Source organism: Colletes gigas, unplaced genomic scaffold (assembly GCF_013123115.1).
Source record: "Colletes gigas isolate AHSC1104 unplaced genomic scaffold, ASM1312311v1 Colletes_gigas_Sc00061, whole genome shotgun sequence".
Lineage (NCBI taxonomy): Eukaryota > Metazoa > Arthropoda > Insecta > Hymenoptera > Colletidae > Colletes > Colletes gigas.
Genome location: NW_025106690.1, coordinates 579,239 through 595,875, shown reverse-complemented (window position 1 = coordinate 595,875; position 16,637 = coordinate 579,239). Strand labels below are relative to the sequence as shown.

The window sequence follows — 16,637 nt, the reverse complement described above, 5'->3', positions numbered from 1 at the left end:
ATAAGATATTTTATCAAGCCTGATTTTAATATTAAATTGCTGCCAACCGTGTTTAACTCTTGATCATTACAGTTGTATATTGGTTACAATCAGTTGTTTTTAATTATTGAATTGCAAATTGTATGCATTAATGACGTATGTAATATAGAAAACATATCCAAGTCGTAGACTATCTCTCACGAATCGATGCAATAATTTTAATAAATTGTGTTTACTAAAAATGACCAGTCGTGGATGGATATTTACGGGGAATTGACCAGAGTTTATGGAAATGGTATCATAACCAGCGGTGGAAGAAACCTATTCCGCCCAGATTGCAAAAAACGAAAATATCAGAGTCAAGAGTAAAAACCGTATTAAATTGCTTTCTTTATGGAAAAGGAGTCGTCCAAAAAGAATTTCCATCAACCAACGAAACTGTGAGTTCTATCTAAAATTGAATAGTTATTGATCTTTTGAAGCAACTCAACAGTTCTAGTCAATGAATTCGCGTAACGATTCGCTCTTTTTAATTTGGATTCGCTTAATTCTACTCTCGAAAATCTCCATCTTGCGCGTACCTTCTCTTCGAGCGTTTAATTAATTCGAATACCGTAACAAAACTTTTTCCGTTAATACCAAGCGCGTGCAACTTCTTGCAATTTATTCAATACCAAGAACAAGTAACGTGACAACGGTACTTCTTCCGATGCTAACCGTGTAAAGTCGTGATCTACAACGTGCCCAAATTCCAGGAGAGGCGTATTTTCGCTATTGAATACCGGAACTAATGAAATTGCTCTTTGAATTCAGTTTTGTGGTAGAGGATGATTGAATGCCCCTGTCATAGACCGTGAAATCATACCGTTCTCGTTAGCCGTGGTTGAAATGAAAAGTTACGAGCTGTACCATTCAGAATTTCAATTCAGAAGGCAATTCCAGGGACAGATAAATCGCGGATCGTCAACAGGGACATTAACCTCATCTTGACTGCTCAGAAATAACTTGGGCAGTCGAATCCCTTAGCCCTTCGGTAGATTCGTAGGAATAATTGCGAATATTGTTGGTTAGTCGACTCTTAAATTTCTAGTTGTAATGAAAAATACAACAGTAGTTCTGGTGTTAACGAAGATCTGCATGGCATAGTGAAAAGGTGATCTCTCGTAATCTTTCCTTTTGTTTTTAATAATTAAAACAATTTGAACTTAGGGCAGTACTCGGAAATAACTTGGACAGTCAAATCCCTTAGTCCTTCGGTAGATTTGTAGGAATAATTACGAATATTGTTGACTAGTCGTGTCTTAAAGCAGTAGTTTTGGTATTAACGAAGGTCTGCGTGACGCAGTGAAAAGGTGGCCCCGTCTTTCGTAATCTTTCCTATTGTTATCAATAATTAAAACAATTTGGACTTACGGTGGTACTCCCTCGATGTCGAAGAAATGGAAATGAAGATGGACTCGTTCGGTGGGCTGGCCGTTGAAAAAGTAGTAACATTCCGTGTTCCGCGGATACAAACCGGGGTAGTTTGGGGATGCGAACGTACCGTTCCGAGTCTCGTTGCTGTTGTACGCAAAGGCACAGGGAAATTCCGCCTCCTGCTTGCCCGTAGTTATGCCAAAGTCTGAAACAGCGAAACAATGCTGCGATAATGTCCCTTAAATCTCTCTTGTCGCGAAGAATAAACTTGGGTCGAGCGCCGACGTGCCCATCGCGCCCCCGTTTCGCCGAATAAGTATGACGTTTCGCGAGCTCGTTAATTAAATCGCACCTATCCCAAGTATTTAATTGCGAAATGAAGGAAGTCGGTAACTTCGAATCGGCCGTACGGTCGCTTTCGATCGTCTTCTCTCTCTCCCCGTTTCTCCGTTTCTCCACCTTCGCTCGCGTAATGAAATATAGCTCAAAGGTTTCACCGTCAGCTGTAAAACAGTAAAAGCAGAGAAGTCCCAATGTTCCCAGAGACATTTAGAACTTCTACTTTTATATTAATTTATTTTGTTGCTGTTTAACAGGATATCGACTGACGTACACCGGCGTAATTATCACTTTGACGACATTGTTCGTACCTTGGCGTACCTTGGCGAAACCTTTTCCGTTTATCGCGACCTTGTTTCTAGAAGCTTAGTTGTTTGTCTTGATAGTTTGAACAAATCTGTGCTAAATTCAATAATTCCAAATTGCAACCAGCTGGTTTTTTAATATAAAAGTAAATTTATTAAAGGAATTTTTTGTCAATCGAGTACTTACTATTATACCTCTGTCGGTGATATTTTTTTGTTACATTATCGAAGATCTATTTCATTGCTAAAATAGTCGATTAAGTGACTTTATGAATATTACTACCCATGCATGTATAGTCCGTCCGTGAGAAAAATCTTAACGAGTGTTTGCATCCCCACTCAATATTAAAGTCCCCTAACTTCCCTACCCTCGTACGCATTGTTGCTATTGGCTGGGGACAGCGACGAAGATCACCAGCGGGTGACCTCCGCCAATAGCGACAATGCGTGCGACGGTAGGGGGAGCTGGTAAATTGTAAACTAGAGTGGGAACGTAAACACTCGTTAGGCTTCTTCTCGCTGACGGATAGTACGTGTTCTAAGGAAAACATGAACAAAACATATCGATTCTGAAATACATAACATATAGGTATAGCTTAATTTATTTCGTATTAAACGTTCTTTTTTGGTCACACGTTTGGACCACTTTCGATAACATTGACCTGTGTAATTTTGAAACAAGTAAAATTAAATAATATAAATGTATCTGTGCACTTTCCACTCATTGATATTATTTAGAAGAAAGTCGATAGAATCCTTTGGTCTTTACTTTATTTAAAAATCAATCTTGTACTGCACTCTATATTGCAAACATTTTTCTCCGCTGTCCGTTAACGATTTTTCCAATTAATAAAAGTATCAGAAAGAACACTCTTTTTATTTTAATTTTTGATAACGATAATTATGACAGAAAATAGAAGCACCGTTAATATTGGAAACTGTTTTTTAATTATCGAACGTGTATCATTAAATGTGACTCTCAGTGCATGAAAAATAAATACCTGATACACGTTACGTGGAATATAAAAATATATGAACAAATTTATATTTCGTATATGTTTAGAATGAAATGCTTACTCAATACAAGCAAGATATTATTATTAACAATAGGTTTCGTTCACAGTTTATTTGTGGTTTCTTCGTTAATAGTGTTAAAACTGAAGCAAAAATGCATTATATTCTCCAATATCAAATAAGCATTTTTCAAGCCAAAGGAATCGAAAGGATATTGAATATTAAGTAACTTTATGAAATTCTAGTCAGACTAACGGATCTGACCCGTAATTATTGTTTTATTCAAACGCTTATTACTCGAATTTACACATTATTCGATTATTTCGAGATGTTTGTGATTGCCTGTCTGGTATTGCGATCCAGCTGGCGCGGTTAATAAATATTGATCTTCGCTAATGAACAGCCACACGTCGAAATATAAAGGATCAGTCGAGCATTAATAAACAACAGGTGCATAATAGCTTACGTATTATTAACTAGATGTTATTATTATGCCACAATTTCCCAATGAATATATGTACATCTCGTCGGCGATCCTGTGTATTCGAACGCAATACACGAGCAAGTTGACTGATATATCTGTCCCTTAACGTATAAATCATACCAGACAATTTAATATCTCATGGTAAACATTGACGGACGGTTTCATTGTTAATCCATTTAAACAGAATTCTTTAATCGCGATATCGTACAATTGACCGAACGATATTCTCGCGGGAAATGTCGTGTCTGTTGCACGTAACAGTTCAGTGGCATAAAGGTGTTCGGTAAATTGAATCCCTTTTGAAAATATTCAATTTTCATACTGCACGCTTCCGAGTTAGCGAAATTCTGAATTCGATGCAAAGTACGCGTAAATATTATTATGTATCAATTTGCAGAAACAGATGTTTTAATTGAATGCAAAACAACCTGAACTACTGCGGGTTATAACAGACCTATAAATATATTCTAGCTCCAAAAAAATAATCTTTAATACTTTTTCTGTATTTAAGAAATAGTTTGTTAACTTGTATTCAGCAGAGTAAAAAGATCCAGAAGCAATCGGTATTATCCATCGAGAATTCTCAATTCACATTAATTTATAGTAACTCGTACGCGATAAGTCAATTGCGGAAAGTTCATAATTTCCAAGTTTAGGTACCGAGACAATAAACATTTCTCAATTCCGTTGATTCGTCGACAGGGCGCGGCGCCAGTGTTGCCAACAGTCGTTGATTCCCGGCTGGAAACTGAATATTAAAGCTTTAAAGCGAAATGGGTTAATTATAAGATCGCGGGTCGTCAAGGCTCGTTTGAAATTGTTCGGTATGGTCGTCGGAGCCGCGGTGGAAGTTCTCTGTCGAGTTCCGAAAGTGTGATTCCCCGTCGTGCACGTCGGCCAAGTTTCTTCGCGGTTGTAAACATCGAGTAATAAGCTTTCGCGGACGCCCGCGCACTTTTGCGCTTAGTTAGCCGTATTTGTTACTGGAACGATGCGCAACAAACCACTCGACTTATTCATTACGGGTGAAGAGCAGTCGGGTAGGCTACTGGTATGATAAAGTAGTTTGAGTGTTTCAAGAGAGGTGATTTCACTTAAGATTAGCGTGACTTGGAACCGTTATCCCGCTCAGAAATTGTACTTCCTTCATTGCTAAGTTCACGTTTAACTTTGTATGGCAGAGTTGAAAATATTAGATTGCGAAGCGAAGAAATACGGTAACCCTTGTTTAATCCTCCGAGCGTCGACCGCCAGTAGGTTTCGGATTACGTTTTTGCATACGTCCGAGTTATTCCGCGTCGTACATACTGGATGTTCCAACAATCATGGTACAGCAAAAAACAATTCCGCGCGAAGAAACAAGTCGAAAATATTGAATTAAATTTTTCACGGCTTGGACATTAACGCAAGTAGAAATATCGAGCTATGGTCAGACGCGGCAGGAAAATTGCATTCAGTCGCGTATTCTTTTAAGAAAACAGCAGAATATTCACTCAGAATTTGGTACAGTATTGTTGAGTACATACTTAATAATCCAGTATACTTACTCTGTGATATTTTAAGTAACATTACATCATCGTTTCCTCGTATTAATTAAAAGTTTACGAGTTATTGATTTCATTTTTTAAGGTAACGCTTTTACGAAACGTTAATGGGGAAGGCAGAACAGTCTTCCAAGCTATAAAAATTAAAGTTTGCTATTCTAGTGGAAAGTCTACGGTATCCCATTATGAATTAAGTAGACTTCCTCGTTACTCCACCAAAGACTAATAATAATTAAATCATTTTGGTGATTTCGCGTCTGTTGAATTTATACTACGATATTAATCGAACAATCTTTAAATAATTCTTGGAAAGTAGGGTAAGTACCCCGATAAAAAATGTTAACTACAAATAGAATTGAAATCCTTCCAGTAAGTGTAATCGAACGAAATGATTTATTTATCAAAACTTGGCCCGGCGTCCCATATTCTGAAATATTAGTTTAAATTTATGGGATCGTGATCGTAAACATTTCGCGCGAAAGATTTGTGTTCGCGTACGTATTATTTTTTAGATTGAAACCGAGAGGAAACGTTCGTGCCGCGGCCTCCTCGCGTAACAATTGGTCACGCGACCTGCGACGGGTTAAGGACGAAGTATTGCGCACAGTTTCGCGATTTTTACGGCTGTCGCATCTCCTGGGGAGATTTTCAGCGTCGAATTGAGCGCCGCGCAGCGTCGGTACTATTGCGAGCATTTAACATCCGGCGTAATGTCCGTGTATGAGCGTAGCCCAGTGTCGGATAGGTGCTCGCGCGCTTACTGTTTTCTCATACTTCCGTCTCTTCTGGCGCGTTTGTGTACTTTCGGAAACAACGAACTTCGCCTCTCGTTGCATTGTGCGTCTTCTCTCTCCTATCCACTACCCCGCTATCTCTTTCGCGCACGTTACCAAGTAATACCATGATTTACGTACGGTGCTGCAATCGCGACGTTCATTTCTGCATTGGTAGGAATTTTAATCTGACAAATGTGAGGAGCACCGAGACGCCGCGACACGATGAAATTGTCGCTACGGTATATCGTTCGAACGTAATATATTTGGTCGAATAAAAACGGGGAAAAATTGTTCGAAATTGTAGGATTCATCGTCTATTCTTCGGTTTAGAAAAACACAAGCTTCCATAAGCTTCCGTAAGAATAAAAGAAATATTTAAAGACTGTGTTTCGTAGGTCAGAACCGTGGATCAAACGGATCGTACACATGTTTTATAGTTTTAATCTGTTCATTATAATGCAAATCCACGCATGGATAACGGAAATCCGCGTATTTTTGCAAACCAGTGAAATCGATTAACCATCAAAAGTGGCGCGACTCGTAAAATCCAAGTGTCCGAAAGTCGTAAAGCGTCGTGTCTGTTTACTCTGGCGAACGGAAACACGACGAGAAAACAAACCTTTAATTAACGATAATGCATGTCGGAAGGTATCAACCGAAGCGATTGCAGTTCTGCTCGACTCTCGCGAGAGAATTGTTGTTTCTTTCGCGAGAGAATAATGACAAGTAGCTAATGGACTTTATGAAAGTAATTATCCAAGCAGTACGAAATGAATCCGTCGTCGTCGCGAAGCAAGAAATAGTCGATATTATTTGTCCCCCGATCATTATTTATTTAGAGCCTGTATAAGACGATGGGAGACGTCCGATCGCGAACGAGAGAACATAAATCATCGTGTCTCGTATTTATGGGTCGAATAAAATTAGAACTTTGCTCTTAAAACTCGGAAGGTAAACCTTCTGCTGAAATATATACTATTTAGGATTGTAGATCCTCATACCTTCAAAAGAAAACGAACTATTAACAAAATAATAAAGCAACACGGCGATATGGAGATGTTGGTGCAGCCGTCGTTTACTAAATATGCTCTTGTGTTTGAATTAGCAAGTTCAAGTCGCCAGTTTTTCTCCGTTCTAATTCTATGTCTCAAAGTTTAAATTGAAACGAAACTCGCGTCACAACTCCACGGTAATCGTAATTCACGTCTTCTCATTTGCACGTTAGCGCACGGTTGTCGTAGAGCTGGAAGGATGATTAACGAGACGACGCACATCGAATCGCATGCCAAACGTCGAAAAAAGTCGTTTCACATAAACACCCTCGTTGAAAATAAAAACTCTGGTATTTAATCGAACACTTGAGCTATTGATCGAGATCAGTTTGTTTAAACGTCCGTTGATTTATGATACTGGTTGCTAATAATAAACGATGGCTGGAAATACGTCGGCGTAGAGGCGTGACTGATCCACTAGGGTCAATCGTAGCCACTCGTCATCTTTTCAGCTACCTCTTTTTCCTCTCGATTCCTACATTTTACAGCTCGTTCGGAGTGAGGGGGAATTAGCGATCGTACGACGTCGAAGATAAACGATTGGCGACGATCGTTTGAAGGAGACACGCGGTAAGAGGACGTGCGAGTTTGAACGTTCCAGGGCGGATGTCACGTTCGGGGGAGCACGGGATACGGAGATCCCTCCACACCCACAGAGAAAAAGGAATCATTAACACCGGAATAGTAAGCGGTACGGCGATGGAGAAATTAGTAGTACGGCTAGCCAGCAATCCGAAGATCGTGGGTTCGAATTCCGTACCTCTCTTTTTCCTCGAATCCTACAATACAATGCTTCGTTAGCAGCCGCATAGTTATCTCCGCCACTCCACCCATGCTGCTTCTCAGTCTTTAAGTGTATATCAGAGCTCAATTTCTGTAACGTTCCTCAACCCCGTTAATTGTATTTTGTGTACTTTAGTCGTTTTGTGCCGCAACGCGTCCAACAAGATAAATAGAGTGTACTATTAATCAATCATTTACCGGATATTCCCGGGAATATTTGTTATAAATACGGTTATTTACTGTTCAAAAAGCGACGTGCGAACGGTTCTATCGATTCACAGAGATTTATTTTTTTTAAGAGATACTTTTGACTTTTTAACGTTTTCGACGTACAGTAATTGAAATGATCTTAAATCTTATGGCTCGTCATTAGCAGTTTGGACACTGCACGGTGCAGCATCATAATGGAAGTGTCTTTAAATATTATTAGCGCCATGTTCAGAAACAATCAATCATTTCTACAGTATCCACATTTACCCCCCGCGCTATATTCCGTCAGGATATACAGCATATATCGCACGCAAATATTTACGCTTGACCCAATCATCAATGACAACAGAATTTACTAAAAGCAGATGCGATGATACACGGTGCTTCGCGGTCGATTTGCCTGCCTGGTAATTATAATGAGCCGTATTTCTGTGTTTATCACGGCGATATACGTGACTTTAAAAAATACAAACATTTGCACCAAGCAATTATCTAAAGTCAACGTGAGCCGTCGTTAAAATTAGCTTGACATTAATTTCACGGAAATAATTCCATTCCTCCGAAGCGATACAAGTATTCCGTGTTTTTTAAATAAACTAAAATACCGAGATACATCTGCATAACAAATAACGAGGTCATGGTAAACTTTTTGGCCTTGCTATTGCGAATATTTAGCATAGTCATTGTTTGAAAGCAACGCGTGCTTTTTGGCCGCAAAACAAGTAAAACGTAACCGCGCTGTCATATTTTGTGTACAAATTGAGATGAATTCTTCTACAGCATTTTTAAATTAAAATTTATAACGAATTCGTAAATTGAACGTGCCTTCTCCTATGATAAAATGTAACGATACTTCGCTGCAGAGTTAATTGCAAAATTATCCAAATATTTCATATATATTAATCGATGTATCTTTATATCCTCTTTACAAAAATCAATTAGTTTTCAAAGTCGTGGCTTTTCACACGATCGATGATACACGCGAGGCGATTGATAGAAACGGATCTTTTGGAAACGCGCGGATTTAAATGAAATCGATATTGTATACTTTTCGACAACAATGTTCGAAATAATATAGCGGATCCTAATGGCCATCCGAATCGATGTTAACAACGAACGAACGTATCCATTAAGGTGCATTATGCAGTTTGTCGTGCGGCGAATCGTTGAATTTCGAGATTTTGAATTGACCATTTGTGACAGAGTCACGCTCGATTTTATGAGGTTTATCGATTGCTCGTGGAAGATAACGCACGATTGAAGGTATAACGTTGGATAACGGATGCACATATACGACGGTTCCCTATATAGAAGCAATCGGATATTCATTTGCGGCGAACCAAACGCGAGAGCCTCAAATCCACACGCGTGTGTATGAACGACCGTGTAATGCGTTCTCTCGTTTCGCTGGCGGGGTCCCCACCCTCTCTTCTCTCGCTGTTTTTCACCCTTCCACACGCTCCGTCACTCCGACATTCCGTTCCACTCCTTTGCAATCGCAATGTCTGTTCCCTTTGTAACCAGTCTGCATCGTTACGCGTTTTAGTGGGTGCGACTCCTACGATCCCGCGCGGATACGATGAAAGGAAACACAGACATTTTGGTACGCCCGAGTTCGGGGGCTCTAAATTATTGCCGTGCGAACGGACCCGTTGTTAAGATAAGTGGGCTCGTTATTATTTAACAGAGAGACCGTATGTCGCACCTCGCGCGCGATCCCAGACCGTGAGGACTTTATTATCCTACGCGGATTATTGGTTTGTTTCTGTGCCGCGGGTCGTGTAACGATGTGTAAATAAAGCCAACCGAGGGAAAACACCCCTTAAAGGTCTGAAAGGATTGCCCTGGGTACGGAGAATAAATATTGGTACACAGACTGCTGGACGCAATTTCGCTTTTATTTGCGAGAAACGATCTCGAGATGGGGCTATAATGAACTTTCACGGATTATACACGGTGTCCTGAAAACTGTTTGACCCCGATTTCTCAGTTGTACGTATTAACCGATGGTCATTTCGCCAGGGAAACTGTTATCGTTTATCAATACCGGTTCGAAACGGTTCGTTGCTGAATACAAAAATTGGAAGCCAATTAAGTTGGGGTAGATTTATTATAAATAGGCAATGCGTAATGTTGTGCAATCACAGTGATGCAATTATGGAAACTTTTAATTATAGAAACATTTACGTAATCATGTTCCGTAATCTGCGATAATAACTGACATCTTCTCGCAGTCTCCGAGCGCTTATCAAAGAAATTGTAAAATGTAACTGCTGCGAGCAAACATTATTATTTACTTTATAAATATTTTATGCTCCGTCTCTTCTTCGGTAACTGCAAACGTAACCTCTTTTATAGTGCTACGAGTAATTGCGTTTGTGCCATAAAGAGTAATATTAAAACCGGTTAACGTAGTGAAGCTTCTGCTGGCGTCTGTAAATATTACCTCATGGAAATGTTGCGAAACGATGCATGGAAGCAATTAATGGTTGATTTATGAATACTGGCTCCTTGACGCGAAGGAAACGTCTTTTGATCGCCAGGATGCTCAGGATCTACGTAATTTTCAACTCATTGAAGGCAATGACGAGCCATGGGAATAGATACAAATTTTGAATGGTGTACCACAAATGGTAATATTGTTAATATTTCGTATGAAAAAATTCGAGAACGAGAATGCTAATTAAAACATTTTAAAATAGATCGATAGAAGACTACTACATTTCAGTGAATAATAAAAGAAGTTCATTGTTTAACTTGTGTCTTATTCTCAAGATATAATCTTTGTACTCCGGCAGTATGCAATCGCAAACTGAGCTATTATAACAGATTCCACTAAACATGCCACGTTCGATATCTCCTTGTTTTCCTTAATGAGAGATTAACAGATCGATTACATGTCAATTTCTTGAGTAATTAATTGCATGAATTATTGGGAGAAGTTCCATTAGATGTGCGTCGCATGTGATTTATGCATGACGGTGCGCCGTTCCATTTCAGCCAAGTAGCCAGACATTTCTTGAACGAACGATTTTCTAACAGATGGATAGGTTGTGTAAGATCTATTACCTGGCCCGTTCGTTTCCTATTAAATCATGATTACAATCAATTTGATTTTCAATCTTGGGGCCGCAAACATTTGTGTATTCAACGCCCGTAGCAAGTCCAATATATAACTGGTATGTTTAAAAAGATTGAACAATTTGTTTATACACGTTGATGAACGTAAGAAGATATTTACGAAACAAAAAATAATTGTACTTGTTATTGTCTTTTTTCTACTTTTGTTTCGTTTAGAGGACTTCTGGTAACAGACAACCAAATGTTTGCTCAAGCATAACTTTACGTAGTGTTATATAATTTCCTTACACCCATTATGGACGATGGTTTCGGACCATGGGTGTTATGCCTGAGGTCCACCGGTTGAGTTTTCCCCTCAAGAGTCGATGTGAAGGTTCTTTCACACAGACACGCGGAGGAGTTCTCGTGCTGGAAGTTGTCTCGTTATGTACAACCGTCGGGGCTATGTGAAAACTCTTGAGATCAAAACACTTCCGTGGACCCCAGGCATTAGTGGGGACTTTTATTTCGCTGGGGCCAAACAGATGGATTTCTTTTTCTCTGCATTTTTTGAAAGCATGTGCATCGAAGAATATATCGTTTAAATTTCATTGGAAAACTTATGATGAGAAATGTCAGAGTCCAAACCTCGGTCGCCTGGGTGTTTCAACAATGTGTTTGCAAATGTTTGTGAGATAAGATGGCTAATCGGCCAATGTGTGACAGTGTTTGTGTTTGCTGCTTACCGGAATTACTCTCGATCTTTCAACAGTAGGAACTGCCTTCTACAAAGAAGTTTATCCCAATGTTTGCAACTAAGACAAGTTTTTAGTAGCTTGGTAGTAAATCGTTAGCGTGGATATGCAAAGTCGAGGTTACACAAGTATCGTGTGTTCGATTTGTGCTCATTCGTTTGAAAGATTGTCACGTTATTTGCGGTTAAGGATAACCGTTCCATATTTCTGTCAATTTAGGTGCAATATTGTGCATTGAGAGAGTTACAGTATCTGTCGTTCGAGAATTGACGCGTTTATTACCGTTAAACACGTGCATAAATTGTTTTGTCAATTCAAGTGTAATATATACGTTGATCAGAGTCTGTTTTGCGAGGATTGCGAGTGTTTGTTTCAATAGATCGAAACACACCAAACTGTGCTGCATTTCCCCGCGGTTCTACGCATTTATTTGCACACGAGAACACTTTTAAGAGATTTCGACGCGTGTCGTATTATATTTTATCATCATTGTTTATCAAGTTCAATCAAATGTCGATTTAATAGCGATTAAATATCGAGGTATATTGGCGATGAAAACGATATTGGCTCGAATTGTTCGATAACCTGTGTTTACTTCTTACAAACACGTGATTATAATTTCTTTTGCTTGTATTCGTTTCTATCAATATCATTTTACATGCAGTTTTTTAGCAACTCGTTCAATTGAAGTATGTCCGTGAAAAAGGACGAAATCGCGAAGCTCTCTCGATATGAATTAGTTAGTGAAATGCAGGCTCAAAAATGTTAAATTATACCACTGGAAAGCACCATCAATAAAAAAACTTGATAATGACGTGAAAGAAGCATAGAGACAGATTGAAAGGATTCGATTCATTGGCAACAAAGTAATCGCAATTAATTCAGGCAAACAAGATTAACGGTTTTCTATGTTTAGAAATAGTATTGATAGTACGGGATTTTGTGTATGAATATTTATAACCACTGAGTATCCTCCACTGTTTATAACACTTCATTAATATTTGGAATTATATGTTTGTAAATATTCATAAATTCCATCGCGAGAATTATTTTGAAAATCTGATAAAATTATTCGTGTTGGTTACCGATGCATAAGCGGAATAAATTCTCGTTTTCGTGTTTCCCTTCCTTCATGTTTTTCTGATTTGAAAGAGTAATGGAGACGTGAAAAAATTTGCGCGTCATTGAATTTTTAAAATTATGGAAGCTCGTTTCCTCGATGAATTATTTTTTAAAGAATAATATTCGTGTAGAATATTTTTTCTTAACGAAATACGCGTAATTCTTTTTGAGACTTAATTAATTGTTTGTACGCGTTTGTTAATAAAATCATGCGATTCACTTATAATGGAATATTTGACGAATGCAAATAATTACGGTATGTACACATGTCCATTTGTATGTACACGAATCGAGATTATTACGAAACGAATGGCTTTGAGTTGGTAATAAACGACACGGCACTACTAGTTTATCTACCGTTTTACGCTAATGCAAACATTAAACGAATCGATGAAATTACACATTAATTTAATTTCTTGCCTGTCCTTCGTATTTGCCGCATTAACCTCTTAAATCCGATTTAGCGTTTCGAATATATGCTTTGTAAATCGTATGAATATATCATTATTAGATCTCTATTGAATCATAAAACAGAATTAATGCAATACACATCTGTAAATTGGATTTTACGAAAGCTTTAGTAAAACTTTTAATGTATCTGAATCTTTACACGCCGTTAATTATTACGGTATAGAATCAGGAGATTTAACATAACACCTTCTTCAAGAACCATCAACCAATAAAGTATGAATTTATATTTAAGCAGCCATGGAAAATCTAGAAAATTGTTTTATAATGAGAAACCGGGATATGAATCTATAGAAACTCCCGAAGGAGACACGACAGACTCGGAGTAAGAATTCCGGATCCTTATTATTTGTCTACGACTAATTAGATAGCTTTTAAGCCAATCCAATCAATCACCGATCCCCCAAATATTATTGGAAGTCAATTTAAATAACAGTAAATTGCGATTCATTGTATTAAAAGCTTTTGTAATGTCCACGTTGCAAAAAAGTAGATAACAGCAATAATAAATAATCGTCGATGCATCGAAGCCCATATTTCCAAATAATTGTTCGACGTTATCCGCCATAGTTTCTCGGTGTGCACATACTTGGAAACGAGTTCCTGATGGCTAGCAGAACTCCCTCTCCATGTGAAAACCTACTGGATTTTATATTCCTATCGAACCGGTAAACTTCGTATCCAGTGAATTCCAATTCGGCTGACGAGGTATTCTCGGTTAACCACGTTTCCGTAAAGATAATTATATCATAGCTCAGTGCTGCGTTTGCAACAGAAAACGAAAGAGAATCAAGTCTGCTTAGTACTCCGTTAACGTTCTGTTAGCGTTATATTGGTTAGACAAATCCGATTATTACGATGTTTTTAAAATTGTATTTTAACATTAATGGCAAAGTCCTTTTAGATGCCATTCATCTTATTCATTTTCTCCCACATTTCTTAGCTCGATGAATTTCCTTTAAATAACAATATAAATTCCATCCACGAATTCTCGTTACTTGCTTCTATTTCTCCACCGGCGATCGCTCTTTTTTCCGTGTTGAATTCCATTTTGTTTGCTTCGGTTTCATGCTCTTTGTATATATCGTACGCGTGTCTAGACTCTTTAATCGCAGTCTCGAACACATTGTTCACGTCTATTCTTCCGCTCCTTTTGTCTCTATATTCCCAAAGTTTTCTGCGAGACATCATCTACTCGTAATTCACGGACATCATTCGTCTTTCGATATAAATTTGAACCCAAAACAATGCCTGAAATCACTCCAACGAGACTGTCCTTGTTCATCGACCGTTTGCTTTTGTTTGCTGTCTCGTCCCGTTCGATGAGACAGAGGGACGATCGGTACGGATCCGGTGGAGAGTTCCCGCGTCGGTTTCGCCTCGCTTTTAACGCGAATCGTTGAACCAAATGACCGTGGAATGTATCAATCGTCCAAGAACCGACAGGCGAGCTGCAAATTGCGTCGTCGTTGACTAAGTGCCACGTGCGTTTCCGTTCGATCTCGAGCGTCGGTGGTCCGCGTCACGCGTGCATCGAACACGCTGTTCTAAATTAGACTCTCATATTGCCGGCACCGAAGCCAGACGGTTTTGATGTTCCAGCGTTTTTGCCGCGCCTCGGATCCCCGGGACCGCCGTGCCGGGGGTTTTCATTTTGAAATGACCCTATTTGCATTGCCGCCGCCCGCGCTACTTTTTTTCTTTTTTTTTTTTTTTCGGGGCCGCGCGGCCGGTTGTTTTGCGAACAACAAACACTACGTCCTCGATTACGCAGACAGAACGTTGGTTTAAAGTAACGAGATCGCCACGTTTGCCGACGCTTTGTGCATTTTTACGGAAATTACAGGAGGTTGTTTGTACGCCGCAGACATGGTTTCCACGGGACTGCGATCCACCGCCGCGACCAAGCACCTTCCTAGCCGCGCTAACAAAGTTTCGGGCTTTGATGCCGTCCTGAACGCGTACCGTGCATTTGTGGAATTATAAGAGGAGCACGTCATTGGCGTTCTGCAACTAGAAAAATAACTCGGTTTCAATGCTGCCGGAATGCTGAACCTTTGGGGTCGCGTATGCTTTTTCGACCGTTTCACCTTGCAATTCAGGAATTCTTTCGCTCGTTTCACGAGACCGTACTCTGTACTCGATTGCCTCATAAACTGGCTCTATCCCCTTTCTCGCGGAGTACGATATTTAGGAGGGAAATTGTTCTCCTTCGTGTAACTGGTTTTGTTTTACCATCGACTGCTCGGCCATTAAAGACGACATTTCGTGCTTATTATAGTTACGACTAGTATCTTATAGCGTTGTTCCGCCCCATTTTGTATTTTATTATGTGATTACTCGAATGGAAAAATGTACTTTAAGCACGTATTTGCACGTATAAATGGATACAGTATGCAAAAATATGTTCTCTGATATACAGGGTGTTTGGTCACCTCTGGGAAAAATTTTAATGGGAGATTTTGTAAGCCAAAATAAGACGAAAATTAAGAATACCAATTTGTTGATCGAGTCTTCGTTACTCACTCAGTGCCTGGTTCTCATTCACAAATCTGTAGGGCTGTCGTTACGTCACTAAGTAGAGTTTCTCATGCCGAGTGAAAACCACAATCACACGCACACAGTCGTTTCAATGCAAATTTGTCTCTCCCCCTCCAGTGTTTTGTATTGCTCGATATTTTTAGATACACCGCGTTCAAAAATATCGGGAAATCAAGAAAACGGGTACAGTAGTGTTTCGATTATTTGCCACCCTTTTATCCGATTAACTATAATAGAAAGAGGACAAATTTTTCGGTGAAATTAAAAAACATCAAATCATTCTGGAAAAATTATTTTCAGTTGCAAGGGTCAATTAGAATAATTTTTGGCCATTACACATACTCCCGAATTCCTACGCACTTCCGAGAAAAAAATTCCTAACCGAAAATATAATTTTAGGCCAGAAATGTCACTCCACACGTGTATCTCTAAAACGTCATAACTTCTGAACGGATTGACGAATTTCAATGTTTCAAAATGCAAACAACGCGTATTTCGGTGTGGAATATGTAAAAATTCCAAAAATAATCGAAAAGTTGTTCCTTAACCACGTAAAGTGAAAAAAACCTCATAAAAGTGGTCCAATTTTCAAACGACCATAACTCCTACAATAGTGAATATATTTCAATGAAATCTTTTTCTGAGGTAGTGCTCATGGATACCTACAACAAAGTATTAGACAATTTGTCTATAGGGCGTCAAACAAAATTACTAAAAATCAAAAAACGAATTTTTAAGAAAAATTGACAGGGTAGGTCTCAAATTTTTCGGCGAAAAATAAAAATTTTG

The 16,637-nt window shown here is 38.9% G+C and overlaps 1 protein-coding gene across 2 annotated transcripts in view; it reads right to left on the bottom strand.

Annotated features, from left to right (window-relative positions):
- LOC122403565 (suppressor of lurcher protein 1-like) overlaps positions 1–16,637 on the bottom strand; it is a 240,218-nt gene that overhangs the window by 17,491 nt on the left and 206,090 nt on the right. For both annotated transcript variants that reach the window (XM_043407157.1, XM_043407158.1), the window contains exon 4: positions 1,393–1,600. In XM_043407157.1, the coding sequence (XP_043263092.1) occupies positions 1,393–1,600 (208 nt within the window). The remainder of the gene's footprint in view (positions 1–1,392; positions 1,601–16,637) is intronic.